The sequence below is a fragment of the Cyclopterus lumpus genome, chromosome 24 (genome assembly GCF_009769545.1).
Source record: "Cyclopterus lumpus isolate fCycLum1 chromosome 24, fCycLum1.pri, whole genome shotgun sequence".
Taxonomy (NCBI): domain Eukaryota; kingdom Metazoa; phylum Chordata; class Actinopteri; order Perciformes; family Cyclopteridae; genus Cyclopterus; species Cyclopterus lumpus.
The window spans coordinates 14,140,998-14,158,028 of record NC_046989.1 but is presented as its reverse complement, the minus strand read 5'-3'; the positions used below and the strand labels follow the sequence as shown (position 1 = coordinate 14,158,028).

The 17,031-nt window shown below is 43.7% G+C and overlaps 1 protein-coding gene across 1 annotated transcript in view; it reads left to right on the top strand.

The window, feature by feature from the left end:
• Positions 1–3,083: 3,083 nt before the first annotated feature.
• Positions 3,084–17,031, top strand: part of LOC117727284 (exostosin-1) — a 196,954-nt gene continuing 183,006 nt past the window's right edge. The window contains exons 1-2 of the mRNA XM_034527500.1: positions 3,084–3,368; positions 4,147–4,898. Coding sequence (XP_034383391.1) covers positions 3,084–3,368; positions 4,147–4,898 — 1,037 coding nt within the window. The remainder of the gene's footprint in view (positions 3,369–4,146; positions 4,899–17,031) is intronic.

The window sequence follows — 17,031 nt, the reverse complement described above, 5'->3', positions numbered from 1 at the left end:
TGCCATCCATGTCCACCCTAACATTGTCCTGTTGGGTGGTTCTATGCTACTACTACCACAACTACTACCACACTATTCCCTAAATAAATCTAATATATTTGAATGTTTTTCCGTTGGCCTTCAGAGTACTGAAGACCGCATTTACTCTGATTTTTTGGGGGATCCTTGATCTGTAATTAGAGCAGCCTAGATTATTATGTTATTTAAATACAGCAGATGTGATCTCCGGTTTCAAGATCTTTAATGCTGTTTACGACATGTTTTGCCTGGAACTGGAACTTGTTGAAGTGTGGACTGCGACATGAACCACCAGATGGCGCTGTTTGCTACATGATGTCCCGTTGCGTGTGGCTCCACGACGTCCGTAAACACCCGCTCTAATTTATAAGACCATGACAGCTATTTAAATCAGGAGCAAATTAATTTCATCCGGTTGGTGGATTCTCGAGAAAACCACGACTGAAGGGCAAAAGAGATGGAAAGATAAGTGGTCAAAGTTGATTCATCGTGCCAAATATTTCAATCATTAAGAGATTTAATGAGCTGGGACTTAATTAAAAGGGCTTTAGGTTCGCAAAAGAGCCAGTTCACTAAACTCAGATTTATAACCAAATCATCATAACCTTAAGGGGAGCCGACACAATGCTCATGTTAATTGCAGCAAATGAGACACATTACATTGTTCAACAACCGACGTGTGTCCTCAGTCCATCTTATAAGAAGAACACAAAACAAATCAAAAATCGTCTTGATTATAGACAACATATTCCATGGCTGACATATATCTGGTCATACCTTGAGAATGAATTTGCTTCCATTCAGCACCAAGCAGCACTTCATGAAGAACCTCCACTTTGCTCACGTTGAAGGTTCACCTCTCATTTGGGCAAACTCAGCTGCATAAGAGATGCATCCCGAAATTCCAAAACTGTGTTTAACTTTAACTTATTTTAAGCCCAACGCATGTACGGATGCTGATTGGAAGATTTATGAATGACAGGGAGATCCTGGATGCTCCTCTGGGACTTCTCAGCTTCCACAATAAAACAAAAACAGAATGACTTAACTCATCAATCATCAAACTGATCAAGCAAACAGAGCTTTCGACGCAGAGATGCTGAATCATGCCTCAGCATCGGAGCCAACTGACGCCCCATTGATGCTCCGACCCCCCCACCACACACACACACGCACACGCACGCACACACACACACACACACACACACACACACACAGTCTGCCAGCTTGCTGCTGTCTGGCTGATCAGCGCTGCTGCTGATGTTGCCTGGCTGCTGCTCGGTGGCGCAGCCCAGATCCAACTGAGGATGTGAGGATGGAAACGTGAGGACGGGTTCTGTAGGAGGCGAGTGGTCCGGATGGAATAACACAGCAGAAGCCCAGTGCGCACTTGTGGTGTATTTGATCCGTTACTTTAACCCTGTTGAGGAAACCCGCTGCCTGCCGTTCAGACCGTTTCAAAGACAGACAGATCGTTTCAAATTGGATTTTTATTTGTATTTGTTATGAAAGCGCGTCTCTTCGGATCCCGCGTGTAACTTATTTGGGATGCTGATTTCTGCTTATTTGTCACCGAGCGCACAACTGGGAGTGTGGATTTAAATTTCAAAGTTTGGATCTTCTCTCTCTCCGAGATTTTTCTTCTTTTTAAATGGGGATGTCAGTCGTTGATTGGGGATGCACGCGCCTCGTTTGATGCGCTCCGGATGGATGCTGTAGACGTTATCACTGCTGTTCCTGCAGATGATTGCGTGTCTCTGCTCACAACGTGGATACCTGCCGCGCGTGACAATCACTCCGTGGTCTTGTCTCGAGCAAAGTTTGGGGCTGGGACGCGGCGGAGGATGAAACCAGCGCACCTGTTCGGGCTCCCCCACGGCGGCAGAGTTCAGTGACTGCCCCACTTCCACGTGCTTTTCCACAGGCTCGAAGATTTATGAATCGGGGACGGATTGGTGATCGGGTGTTCCGGGGGTGTACCTGGAGAATGTGGATCCGAACTGCGAAGTCCTGCTCAGGCTGGAGGGGAGAGCGGCGGGTCTACCGATCCCTTCCTGGGACCACAGGTGTTCCCTGTAAACAGGTAAATCACAGTGAGGGGCTGGTGATTGCTCTGCAATTATGGATTCATGCCACCGAGTAGAAAAAAAAGAGCTGCTTACTATATTTGGACTACACCCGCGTTTGCAAAGGTGATGGTTTACTAAACCACACAAATAGCCCACGTGCTGTTTCCCCATACAAATCCCGAACGGCGCTCCAAACTCCATTCAGAAATCCAACATTTTAGCGCTGCATTTGCTTATTGGGCATAATCTAAGATCTTTCTTGATTATATCTCCCACCCTTGTCTCCAAAAGGTTATTTTATAGAAAAGTGTCTTTGCTTGTTTACCTAAATCAGTACAAATGCCTCACTAGGTATTACATTTGATATAAATAATAACATGTTATGGAAGGAGGGGGGGGGGGGGGGGGGGAGTGCATACATTTTTATATTTGATGCATGAACCTTTATGTTTTCTATTTTTGTTTTCTTTTTTTTTACTTCTATTGAACGTGAAACCTGAAGTTTATCCTAAAATGATGCATGTGGGTTATTTTTTATCCATTTATCTAACTTGGGATTATTTTCACTTCAGCTGATCAAATCTGACATATAACGGTATGAGAGGAACTTTATTATTCTAGTCGTATGAGCCGACACACTGTTCCCTATTAGTATAGCTTTCAGTTTAAAAATGTGTCAATAATAGTTTTATAATAAAGTTTTACTTTTGTTTGAAAAAGATTTGTACGAGACTTTATTGGTAACTTCACTGATGTGTAAATCATTTTTTATTTCTTTCAGTGACTCGAAATCCCAAAATGCCGAGCTGTGGATAGAGGCTGCCCTGTGTCTACCTCTCTTCACCTCCTCTCCTCATCATTTCCTAGTTCCTCGTCCTTCCCTTCTTCAACCCCTTTATCCTCCCCTTCCTCTTCCTTCTTTTCTCTCTCCCTATCTCAATCCTAAAACCTCCTCCTCTTCCTCCCCCCCCCCCCCCCCCCCCCCCCACAGCACACATGCAGGCCAAGAAGCGGTACCTGCTTGTGTCTGTGGGGGCCGGTCTTCTCTTCCTCGTCTACCTGTGGGGTCTGCAAATCGGGGAGTTCCAGCAGCAGCCGTACCAATATCAGCAGTTTCCCCAGTACCCCCAATACCACCAGCAGGAATACCAGTACTACCACCAGAGCCAGGAGGTGTACCAGCCCCAGCCCGTGCCCCAGAGAAGCCCATCCAGACCGCCCAGGCACTGGCAGGAGTCCACCCAGCTGCTGGAGCCGTATCTGGAGGGGGGAGAGCAAGAGGTAGACTGTACCGCGTTTAAGGAAAAAGTATTCAGATACCACAATAGAGGAACAGTCAATCACACTTAAAAGTCCTTCGTGCAAATTCACTAAGGTATCATTTTATGTATCAGAGGTGAAACTACTCACTATGCAGCAGTAGTCCGCTTTTTCACACATTTCAGTAACTCATAGTGAACACATTCTTAAAAATGCATGGTTTTAAAATTGGTTTAAAGATGGATGATGAGTTTGGTTTCAAAGCTTTAGAGCCTTGGGGGTTGGAAGATGATTGATTGTGTGATCAAACAGATATAGAAAGAAGAAGAAGAAGAAGTCTTTGCTTCTTTAATTGTGAAATACTTGATTGAGTAACCTCTTCAGGCATAAAAAACGATCAGATGATACAATCTGAGAAGAGAACGCCACTATTTAGCTGAACTGTTAACGGGCGTCAAAGCGGTGAAAATGGATCCCTTTTCTCTATATTTTCTCACGTAGTGCTTTTTGCCTGTCGGAACAAAGACGGAGACATATGCAGCCTTTGCTGTGCCTTAAAGGGTCACAAGACAGGATGTTTGAGAGCAACGGCTTTAGGGGAATCAAAGACAGTTACCCTTCATCTTCTTCTGTGGACTGGCTAACGGAGTCATGGCACAAAGAAATGAAACACAAACTTAGATTGCTTTCCTCTACTGGCAGCCTAAGGCAATGTCTTAAAAACCTTCACAGATCTAAAGTATAGAAGTAATTGTGCTTTGTTTGGGGTTGTCCTAACTGTGCGTATCCTTGTGCACAGGACGACAGCCCTCAGCTCCACCACCAGCACACTTCGCCTCGTGAGCGACGTGCGATCCGCGACAACATCTACAAGAACAAGCGCTGCCGCATGGAGACCTGCTTTGACTCCCCTCGCTGCCAGTCGGGCTTCAAGGTCTACATCTACCCACCGCAGAGAGGGGACGAGATCTCCGAGACCTACCAAAAGATCCTGACGTCCATCGAGGAGTCTCGCTTCCACACCACGGACCCAACGCGGGCCTGTCTGTTCATTTTGGCCGTGGACACGTTGGACAGGGACCAGCTCTCGGCCCAGTATGTCCAGAATGTCAGGCTCCGCATCCAGAGCCTGCCGACGTGGAACGATGGAAGGAACCACCTCATATTCAACCTCTACTCGGGCACCTGGCCGGACTACACCGAAGATCTGGGCTTCGAGGTGGGCCAGGCCATGCTGGCCAAGGCCAGCGCGGATGTGGTCAACTTCCGACCCAACTTTGATATCTCCATCCCCCTCTTCTCCAAGGATCACCCGATAAAAGGAGGGGGCATTGGTTATCTGACGCTAAACGACGCATCGCCCTACAGGAAGTACCTGCTGGTTTTCAAAGGGAAACGATATCTAACGGGCATCGGTTCGGAGACGAGGAATGCTCTGTATCACATCCACAACGGGGAAGATGTTATTCTGCTTACCACATGTAAACATGGCAAGGACTGGGAGAAGCACAAGGACTCTCGGTGCGACAGAGATAATGAAGAATACTCAAAGTAAGTCCGACATCTCTTTACCTTGCTCTGCGTGTTTTTATTTCCGTTTGCTTCCGAGTGCTTTCAAGATCCATCCGTTGGCTTCTCAATACAGCCCTGCAGAGTTGGTTGTTGCTAGTTTGTCGTCGGAGGGCAGACGGCCTGCTTTTCAGACGACATTAGCACTGTGGCGGTTGTCTCATTATTGGCTCTCATTTGCTGTTGGTCCTTGAAAAAGCAGCGGGGTTCGTTCCACACCATTACAGCCTCACACAGGAGCTGGTTGTGCGCAGGCATGTCGGCACGCTAATGCTGTCGATCATTACAAATGTTGCTTATTGGCCGGGAACTCGCCTGCTCCAACGTGTCGGGGACGAGCCGCTGTGCACGAAAAAGCCTCCCTTCGGTTCGACCGAGGCTTTTATGCACTTATTTCACCATTGTCTTGGGAGTTGAGCTCCATCCTAGCTGTGCTCCCGAGACAGAACATGCAGGTGTGTGAGAGAGTGTAGCAGAGAAGTGGTGACGGTTAAGAGAAAGAAAGTTTTGCCAGCTCAGCAGTTGGTCGAGGGAAAAGGGATCTGAGCCGAGAAGAGGAGTTCACCTTTTGAAAATGTTAGCGATATTTGACAGCCGAAAGGAGGGAAACCATTGCATGCAGAGTGAAATGGGAACAACATTCTCAACTTCTGCTACTTATTCCTAGATGTGTTTGCCCGGGAGTCATCTGTTGCATATTTTAGCTTTAGATATTGCAGAGAACCAAAGCAGAGCTACTGTGGAGCCGGGATTCTGCTCAATACTGCCGAACAGCGACTAGAATGTTGCCGGGAGAATCTGCATACAGTTTGGTCTGCAAAATATGAGGAGGGTGACATATATTTTTGGCTCATCATTCTTGTGCATTGAATGCTCAAAGCACATTTTAGGCCAAGACAAACATCCCAAGCCTACAGACAAGAGAAAAAGTTGTTTCTTTTGGGCAAAAAAGTTGAAAGTTGATAACCCAGTAGCCATAATAACACATTGGTTTTATACGTGTAATACGTTAAATATGGATCTTTCTGAACAAAATATAAATTTCATACTAACATTTCTAGATGCGTAGAACATTGTTTACTGCATTCTCAAATACGTTTAGGCAACAACACCACTTATTTTCGTGATGGGTCAAAATAAGCATGCTAACGAGCAATATCAAAATGAAAACTGGCTTCAACTTGATGCAGACTGTGTGGTGAGTGATTCAGCATCCTTCACTCCCTAAACTTTAGCAGATAACTAGTCGCAAAGGCACACTAGGAAGTCTTGACACATGAGTAGGATCAAAAACTCTCAAAAACCACGAGAATCCCACACATGTGGATCAAATGAACGCTTTGTTTTTGACAGAACGTTAAAGGTTCTCTCACGTGCCGCTCTGATTGATCGCAGTAAAGTCGGCGTTCAATGCGTTCGAGCGCTCTTTGGCACCCGCTGACTCGAACCAGGCGTCGACTTGGCACCTTCTGCTCTTTTTCCCTTTAGGTTAACTATTATGATATCATTATATTATCATTATATATTTCATTAGTGGGGTAATTTCTTCTGACATTAGTGGCGCACGGCTCTGCTCGAAAACCCCTGCAGTCACTGGCTGCAAATGATGAACAACCAAGTTTGAAGTATCAGGACTTTATTCAAGTTTTATGTTGACGTCGTTAAATATGTGGCTACGTGTACAAAAGGGCCACATTTCCTCTGATGTTCATGGGATGTGAATGTAAACGCCTTCAAATTGAGGCAAAAAGGTCCACGGATAAACGGACGGCCGTGTGTTTTGTGCAGGGACCGTAATCACCGGGGGTCCATCTTTGTTTTCCTGTTGGCTCCACACAGGCTCGAGCCGAGACTTTATCAGTTGCTGCTCACACGGCGAGGGCACGCATTGCGCAATATGCGACCGTTTGAGAACAGAATTATCACAAAAATGGAATTCATGTTGTGTCCCTGCGTACGCTTGCTTTAAACTTTCTCCTCAATCAGAGCATGTTCGGACATTCTGTTCTCTACTCCGGTGTGTCGTGTGGAGAGAAGGTTGTTGCTATTAATGCGAGCGTGACATCAATAAAGCAGCAACAACAACAACAATGGAGGACAGCTTTTTCCTCCTGTATTTTAACGAGCTGCTGGAGTACATCAAACTGCCCTTTGTGTTCGCAGTAATGCATGTGGCTGGTAACACTGGTGGTTTCATGTGCGCACGGCAGCAGCTTTTACGGTGAAGAAAAGGCAAAATGGTTTTGGTTTCAGCATGGGCGGCGTAGTTCATGTAGAAGGTGCCTGAACAAAGACGATCCAACAGCGAAACACTTTGTGCCGCATTAAACACAAAGGGAGTGATGATCAATAGAGGACGTTAATGAACAGAAAGTGCTCAAGAGGCTCCTTCACTAAATTAATGCTCCATTAGTCCTTTCTGTCACAGTCTGCCATCCGTCTGATGTCCAATAACAAAAACTAAAAGTGGCATTGAGTTGAGCTCTTTCATTTCTATCATCTCTCTCTCGTTCACTGAACTGCAGGAACTTTGAAGGATGCAATCCTAATCACTTTTTATACAAACGACTTCTGGAGCTGATGAACTATGAAAAAACGGCATTAATTGATTGGGTGTCAGTCATTAATTTGTTCAGTTTGTGAACTAACGAAGCCACAAAGAGACAAACCAGACGGGACTTCCAGCTCTACCTCAAAAGTGTTTGTGCTTTTCGAATTTAGGAAATGGTTCCCAGCATCGGTGGTTCTGGTCTGGTTAGTCGTTCAGAAGCACATATTTAAATACAATACAGTGAACACAACAATGAACATATTGAGAACCCCTCCAAATCTCATGAGAACACAGATTTGTGGGAGTGCTTGTGCCAAATAAATGTGAAAACTGTTTTCAACATGGCCATGGCTGGGTCACAAACTTCCAAATATTTGTTCAGGGCGGCCAAGTTTGACAGCTTGATCGGAAATCACGAGCAGTGATTGACAGCTGCACTAGAGACCCCTTGGCTCTGATTGGTTGTTTTCCTTCTGGCCCGGTGGAATCTTGCAAACGCCATTAGAAGCCCTAACAGGAGGCCGAGGAACCTAATTTCTTTTCACTGATTATCTGTCTCATGCATGGTCGTCAAGATATTGTGACAAATGAGCAAATAGGACAATAACATTTTGAAAGAATCCATAATACGTGTTGGCGAGAACGAGGAGGATCTCTAGTTGTAAAGAAGGAAGTGTAGTAACAAGTAATGGGACTAATTAGCCTTGCTGTTCAGTAGTTCCTAAAGACCAAAATGAAAAGCAGGCTACTTGTAACTTAATGGTCAACAACAGCGGAATTCACAAGGGGGCAAACCGTGCTAATGACGGCCATCTTGGGATTTAAATTAGGCGCCTTCTTGAAGCATGCATGAATTCAGTTAATTCATGCTCTACTTCAATTCTTGCCGGGTGCGATTGTTCCGTAACGAGCGTATTGTTGTTTTTCCTCGGCACTCCAAACCTCTCACTCATGGTATTTTTTTTTATTAAGTATCCCTGGTCGTGGTGTAGAAAACAATCCCCCATCAAACTGGAGGAATGCGTAGTCGTGCCGGTTCCTCAGAGTCACATGCTCACGAATCCGCCGAACCTCCCCCTGAAGCTGCGAACAACGCAGCTTCACAATCTTTTGAATCTTGAGGTTGTGACTGAGAAAGTCCTCTTGTCTGTTTGTTTGCTGCCGCCTGCTCTGGTGTTTTACACAAACAGCACATCGATACAGACATCACCAGGTTCAGTCAGAGGGAGGGGGAGAGGGGGGTAGGGGATCTAACACAGCCAGCCTCCCTGATGGGAACAGAAACCGACGAGGATCTTGAAGCCTCGGGCGGTCGATAATTGCCCTCCAATTGAATTAAGCTGTGAATGAAGGGGATAGATAGAGATCTCACCTCCCACTGAGCGGCGCTGGATTGAACTCAGGCTGTTTTACTGTACATAGATAACAACCCAGCCCGGCTCCACCAATTACAGCCTCGCTGTACAGAAGTGTCTCTCCAAAGGGAGTTGGATACCAGGAAGATGAGGGGCTGATTTAAACGCTCGATTCATATCGCCGCCACGTCTTTCACGGTGACTCTCATGGTGACAAGAGAGGCGGGAGGAAGGTAGTCAAATGTGATGAGAACCGGCCGTATGCATTACATAAACATTTCCTCTTTCTTCTTCTTCTTTTCCTCTCTGCTCATCAACCTCCTCTGCTCTTTCTATCTCCATAAAACCGTGCAGCTATTTTAGCTTCTTTATTTATCTTCTACACTTCAACTTGACTTTACAGGCCCTGTGGCAGTAGTGGATGGCATTTTAAAGGCCAAATGATGCATTCTTTTGCAAAAAAACAAACAAATAAGATTTAATATAGCCATGTTTTCCATTAAGTTCAGAATGCATTTTTTTAATTTCACAAAGGTAGAATGTGAAGAAGGTACAATTTTATCGAAGCCAGTACAGTTTTCCAGATCTTTTCATGTCATAAAAACAGAGCTTGAGATGGATGGCTGTGATCACACCTTGATCACAGTTCTGAGAATTGAGAATGCTAAAGAAAACTATTTTTTAGGTTTCTGCTCGAAATAACATACCCAAACTAAAAAAGGTGCATCTCAGCAACGACAAAGGCTATTTGAATAATGTTGGTGTTAAAATAAAGGCAACCCGTGTGTGCTTTTGTACAGATGTGTAAATATTTGGTTAAGAGATAAAGATGAAAGACAGAAAAAGTAGAATTTTCAGGTTCGCCTAGAAGAAAAAAGACCTTTCAGGATGATTATCTCTTGGAAGGATGCAGAACAAAAGTGAAGCAGAACACAGATGTTTTAGTACAGATAAATTAGGCAAAATGGGCATTTGGGCACCATCTGTGCAATTTGAATTTTCTCATGTATCAAACCATATATTTCACTTGTATATTATACTTATGGTGTTCAATACATCCAAATATAGCAGTATTTGTTGATTAGAAGAAGAACAATTATTTTCTTTTTAAAAAAAAGTCAAAGATAAGCAACATTTGTGACTAAGCGCTAAAGCGAGTCATGTTGCTGTGTTCTTTGGCTCATATTTCAGTGATGCTTTGGTGCAGAAATATTTTCTAAAGATTTTTAGAATCTGTGTTAAATCCTCTTGCTCTTTGCTACCTAGCCTTTTCTGATAGCACCGAGCTACAGGTTGCTAGTTCCGAAAATGTGGGCTGACTCCTGACAAAATTATGATTATGATATTTTAATAATTCTTTCAGTTGGTGTTTGAGTTGTGTGGAAATGGCTTACACACTTCTTGTAGCCCAAGTTCTCTTGTTTCATTTGATGTAGAACATCAATAGATTTGCAATGTTGTAATATTTTACACAGTCTATTAACTATAATGTGTAAATTGGCACCCGATTGGGGGCCATGGTTTTTTAAGCTGATGAACAACACAAAAAAAAAAACACATGGAATGTAACTACGTATACTGAAGTACACATTTGAGGTACAGAAACTTTACTTCACTTGATTATTTCTACTGCTACTTTATACTTTTACTTTTACAGAGAAGTAAAACATATGGCCTACAATAAGTAAACAAGAAGATTGGCTTTCTCTAAAGGGGTTCTACTCGTCATCTCCCTCAGCTGGAAAGAAGGGAGGCACGGGAGAACCAGGACCAGGACAGGCCGACTCTCAGACCTGTGCTGCAGTTAAATCGATGTTTTCAAAGGCGATAAAAATCCACATGCGATGAAAGTTACTCGTAGCAGCTTCAAGCGAAACACACAAATGCAGCAAGCACATGTTTATTTATATTTTCCGCTCAGTGCTCACAGGTTCACTCTGTGATCGACTGTGGCTCAGTGGTCGTCCTTCAGAGGCTCGGCGGTTCAATCCCCGGCTCCGCTAGCCCATGTTGATGTGTCCTTGGGGCGAGACACTTGACCCCAAAATGTCTCCCGTAGCTGTGCCAATGGTGTATGAATGTGTGTGAAAGTTAGTTACTGTTACTGATGTGCAGGGGGAACCTTAGCTCCTCCCACCAGTGTATGAATGGGTGAATGATGTCATGTCGTGTTACAGGTCCATTTCCCACTCTTTTCACAAATGTGTCTCCACCACTAATTGTTTCATAATGGGCAAAGTAAAGACGGTGAATGAATTAGTTGTAATGTGCTCCTTCTAATTTAATGCATCCCAGAATGCATAAAGACCCTCAGATGGAGACACAGCTGCTGTCACATCTGTGAATGTTTGGCAGCTGCAGAATTCAATATGTATGACAGGAGAAAAGGGTCTGACAGTATTCATTAAAATGTCAGCTGTGTGTGTGTGTGTGTGTGTGTTTTATTTCTTCCTGGCCTTGTTGTGAGATGTTCTATTAAAGCACATCAGAAGTAAATGTCGTCTTTCCTTGTTGGCACTTATCTCCCTCACTCCACATCCTCCTCCTCTTCACCTCCTCCTCCTTCATTCCCTTATCTGCCCTCCCTCTCCCTCTTCCTCCTCTTGTCCACCGAGCCAAACTAAACCTTGGAAAAGCTTTTCCTGCTGTCTCAGTGCATCTTTGATGCAAGTCATGATGAAGAGCACCGTGAGGAATAATAAGAGAGTCTGCCAGTTTGGGCGAGAGAGAGAGAGAAAGAAAAAGAGAGAGAGACGAATTCAGGCCTGTTAAGAAACTTTGATGTGTGACAGATTTTACAAACTAATTAAAGAAAGAAGGAACAGGACAGACTCAACACGTTTTAGTTTATATTTTCAGTTGTCTTGTCAGGGAGAGTAAATACACAACATACTGCATTATCCCCTATATACATGGTATATGTACATGGTATAATTATGGATTTCTCCCCTGTTTTCCAGTTTAATTTTAATCGAGCGTGTCATATGTTGCACAATTAGTGATTTTGGGCTATGTGGATGAACTGGTTTGACGATCCATGAAGTCTCATTATGCATCAAGACGAGGTGTAATCCATTACTTTAACTCCCAAATATACAGTCTCCAATTAAAAAGGTTTCACCACAAGGTCCATTAAGTAGTTTTTGTGAAGCTTTCAATCCTGACATGATCTTCATCAGCAGATAGTTTGTCCAGTTGTCGTGGAATTTCAGATCCCACGACAACTGTCTGTCAATGTTGCTTTAAAAGCTAAATTAAAGGTCATTCCTTTGACCATTTGAAGCGGCTATTACTTGCTCTTCATCTTGGAGCACTTTCTAGACGTTCAAAACACAATTTCCTCCATTTTGAGCAAGATGACAAGCAAAGTAAGAACTCTGCTTGAAGAAGCTCATGAAATCGACGACTGAATCCATTTTTAGAGCAATATTTGCCGAAATGACTTTTCTGAAACACTTTTTAAATCACTTTTGTATGCAGACCTCAATGCAATGTTGTTTTCCTCCTCGGATATCCGACAGCAGACCTGTAATAATAGGTAACTCCTGTGAAAGTCATCAGGATGTATAGCGTACTATATAAACCGATGGGAATAGTTGCGTTGTGGTGTTTCTTTGAGGGCCTTTTAGTGCCTGCAGGTTTCTCAGCCAGCAGCTGAAGCCATCAATACATCGAGAGGCTTCTGCCAAGGCTGGCTGGAGGGTAAAAGGAAGCTCTATCGATCAGATTTGACTTGACCACGGCAGCCAATCAGCAGCTGAATAGAGGTTAATGGTGCTGTGAAAGCCAAACATAGATTGGCATTTAGTGCGAGAAGACCTTGGCTTTATTTCAACTGACCCACTGTCAGTCTTAACAGGGACAATAAGTTAATGTAAGGGTGAGCAGACGCTGTGACCGAGATCATAAACATTTGTGATATTGATTCAATTAGTTTTTTCTTTCTTTTCTTCTTGTATAGGGGATCTCTAGGAGATAAGATTATCTTTCAAAAAATTCCACAAATTTCTGGGTCACAATTGGGAAAATCCAGAAACAACCAACCTTATTTGCTTGTTCTGAATCTTTTCAGAGCTGTAGATCTTCTTCAACTGGTCTTCAACCTCCCGAAATGTACCCACACTACTCCGCTCCTCCGCGACCTTCACTGGTTACCGGTGGCCGACCGCATCCGCTTCAAAACATTGGTACTTGCGTACCGTGCTGCGAACAGATCGGGTCCGGTCTACATCCAGGACATTGTCAAACCGTACACCCCAGCCCGTTCACTTCGTTGGCTTCTGCCAATCGGCTCGTAGCTCCTTCACTTCGAGCTAAACACTCAACAAAATCACGACTGTTTGCTGTGCTGGCTCCTCATTGGTGGAACGAGCTCCCCATTGACATCAGGACAGCAGAAAGTCTCTACACCTTCCGTCGCAAACTAACATCTTTTTCGACTACCTTGAATAGGGAAGGTAGAGTCATAGTAGCACTTTAGTAGCACTTAAATGTCTCTTACCGATAGCACTTTATAGTTTAACACTTTAGTAGCACTTAAATAGCACTTACAGATAGTACTCTGTAGTTTAACGTTATTGAAGAAATTGTACTTGCTTGATTCTTGTTGTTCTGAGTTTGGACTCATGGTTTAATGCACTTATTGTAAGTCGCTTTGGATAAAAGCGTCAGCTAAATGACATGTAATGTAATGTAATGTAACGTAGATGTTAAAACTTTCTATTTTTTGGGCACATTTAGAACATATAGCCTTAAAAACAGCACTTCTCCTGGATGCTTCCCTTAAATGGACTTTTTCTGTAACCTTGCTTGAACTATCCATTTCAGAATAAAAACTTGAATCATTTCTCTCTCAGAAATGATAAGGAACTCACTGTTCCAGTTTGACGTAACAACGGAGCAGCAACCTCTCCGTCTGGGAAAAACAATAACATGCGATGCTGGGCTGTCCGTCTGCAGAAAGGATGTCATTTTCTGCAGCCGTACGAAGTATCGCCAGCCTTCTTCACTCAGCCCAACATCACTTGCTCTCCTCGTGTACCCAGAAAATGAGCCAGGAACGCAATTCAACTCAATCACAGCTTCCTCCTCCTCCTCCTCCTCCTCCTCCATCGCCGTCTCATTTCCGCCTCTCTGCCCACCGCACTCTGATCTCTCTGCAAAGGTGTGCGGGTCCGTTCCAGGATGTTTGCCGTCCGTCCCTCGGCGAGGGAAAGACGGAGAGGACGGGATTAGAGAGGCGGTGAAATAGTGGGAACCCTGCGTGGCAGCATGGATTGCAGTGGGAATCTATCACTTTCTCGCACACGCCGCTCTTTAGAAAGAAAAAAGCGAGGGGGGCTTTATCGGGAAGTGTGGTTCTTGTAGGCCTTTTCTTTTGCTGCATGTCAGCAAGCATACTTGTCTCGGGTTGTGCTGAGACAAATGGTCCAGAAAGCAGACATTGTTTCTCAAACATTTCCACATGCATTACAGCAGGTGTATCCGTTTTCTCTTCTGTACTTCCAGGGACCCAAAAAGTACAATTTCAGCTGTTGTTGGTTTGGTTGCTGTTTTTGTATTGCAGCTCCCTGGAGAACTCCTTGGAAACCTGCTACTACTGACTGTAAAAGAAAAATGTACATTTGACTTAACTTTCCAATTTGTTACTTTTGCTTGTGAGAGCCAAAGAGTGGTTTGATAAGACAGACCTTGTCCTCTTTAAAATCCTATATAATACGAGATGACACAATATTTGAAGGTAGATTTGAGAGAGAACTGTTTATAAAAAAGCAGTCCCAGCCTTACGACTGTAAATACTATAGCAAAACCCTTAGGAACTGAAAGATGTTTGTTCTGCTTTGCCTATTTTCTATGTATTAACCATGTACTGCACATAAGAAGTGGACAAAGTCATCGTGACGTCACCCATTGATTTGTGGACTGCCGTTTTGAAGCGTTGAGTGTCTGTCGCCATCTTGGATTACGGTTGTCACCATCTTGGGTGTTTGCAACCGGTGAACAGAAGTTACCAAATTTGGAAAGTGACGTAGTGACGCCGTTTATGGCTCTGGTAGCGCCAGCAACCTGTCCATCACAGTAAGCCCGCCCTAAAGCATAATCCGCTTTATGGTCTATTTTCTCTCTATGAAATGAACTGCTGTATTGAACTAGTGATTGAGAGCATAAATGGATGTTTACAATGTTTCCTGAGGCAATAAATCCAATGAGAAGAAGGGTCATTTTCTCACAGACTTCTTTTTTCAACCGGAGGAGTCGCGCCCTGCTGGACAGGAGAAAGAATGCAAGGCTATTTACTCTATTTCATGGTGAAAAAAGTATCTACGAATTGAATATGAGTGACGAGGATCATGTTTGTCTCTGGATGTTCACACCAAACTCTGGTGCAGAAAAATAATCACCAGCATTGTTTGCTTTGCTCACCGGGGAGTTGATCACAGCTCAGGATTTGGCAGATGAAGGGCTGTGATTGAAGCACCGATTGACGTGAGGTGATGAAGTGGAGTGAAACAACATGGAGAACTCTGGTTTTGGTGATGTTGCTGTCTTGTGTTTTCACTGCAGTTGCATTCACCAAACTACAGCGTGAGGTCAAGGTCCGCTTAAGTTTTGACTGAGCACGAGTTGGTTAGAGCAAGTCTGGAGAATCAATGTAAGTCATTGCGATGCCTTCCACTTATTTTTTGTCTGTGAAAAAAAAAGGTCTACGCGTCAAATAACTGGATTAAAAGTAAAATTTTGACATATATCATCTGTATAAACTGTGTAAGGTACAAGTATGTGAGTTTACAATGCCGGACACCTCCTGCACTGCTACTTTTCACAGTGTTGTCAGTTGTGATTAGCCAAAGAAACACACTCTCTCACTCACTCACTCACTCACACACACACACACACACACACACACACGCACACACGCACACACGCACACACGCACACACACACACACACACACACACACACACACACACACACACACACACATCCCTTAACCAGACTCTGCTTAAATTATTCCTATGGTATTATTATATATTATTGTTATTAATGTCATTGTTACTATAGTTTTTCACAAATCATTAATTTCAGAATGCTCTCTACAGTTTATATCTGATGAACATGTTACAGATCTCTAAATGATCTAAATTATGTGTGTATTTTGTGTATAGAAATCATGCCGATGCATTAAGACTGGAAATTAAATGATAAAGAAAATATAACGCATTCTATTTTAGCTAAGAGGGAATTTCAAAGACATATTTGATTGAACTTTCTGCCTTTTTTAAAATTGGTAGATTTTTCTCTTCTTTTCTTAATATTTATTTTTGAGCCGCTTAATTGTTTTTGTTGTGCCTTTTTCAAGATGAAAATTAAATACAGTACGTGGTTATGAAAAAAGATTAATATATTCTTTGCAATAGTATCCAGTATCCTAGATCTGTTTTTCACAGCACTTTTCAGTAGATTCTGACAATAAAAGTATTCATCCATAAAAAAACCACTGGATTAACAATAAAAAAACAATAAAATAAATATCTATTGTCCTATAAACAAACGTGTATGTGTGTGTGAGAGAGTGTGTGTGTGAGATCCCACACACCAATGGTAATGTGGGATCAGCTTAATTAAAAAAGGGCGCTTGTAAACCAGGAGAATGGAAGCATCACGATGGGAGTTCAGCAGTGAACCGCCACATGCAGCTGTTTCTTGTTAATGCTGACAAACACACACACACACACACACACATGTATATATGAATACGCAGTATGTCCACACACGCATTGCCGTGTGCCGGAGGGAGACGGCTGGTTTTTAATAGTTTCAGTATCGCCGCCATAAGCTCTTCTCGCTCCATAACTCTGTCGGTGGGGATTTACAGCTCATTGGCTCTCATTATGAAAATGTGATATTGCACTTGAAACCCCTCGGGCTATTCTTGGCCTCCGGACTTCTGCAGTGTCATGGTTTACAGACGGAGGGGAACCCGGCCGGCAGCCTCCTCGTCCTGCAGGTCCGGAGAGGTGGAGGTGCTCGGTTTCAGTCTCCTTTTTTATTTATTTATTTTTTACCCAGGAAAAGCGCTGCCAAGCGTGTTGCCTCGCGGTGCTGCGGTGTGGTTGTGAGGCTCGGGGCCACGCTGGCCAGTTGGTTGCTTTTGTGAACGCAGCCTAACGGATAACTGTTGTGCGTCTGTGACATGATGCCGAGTGGC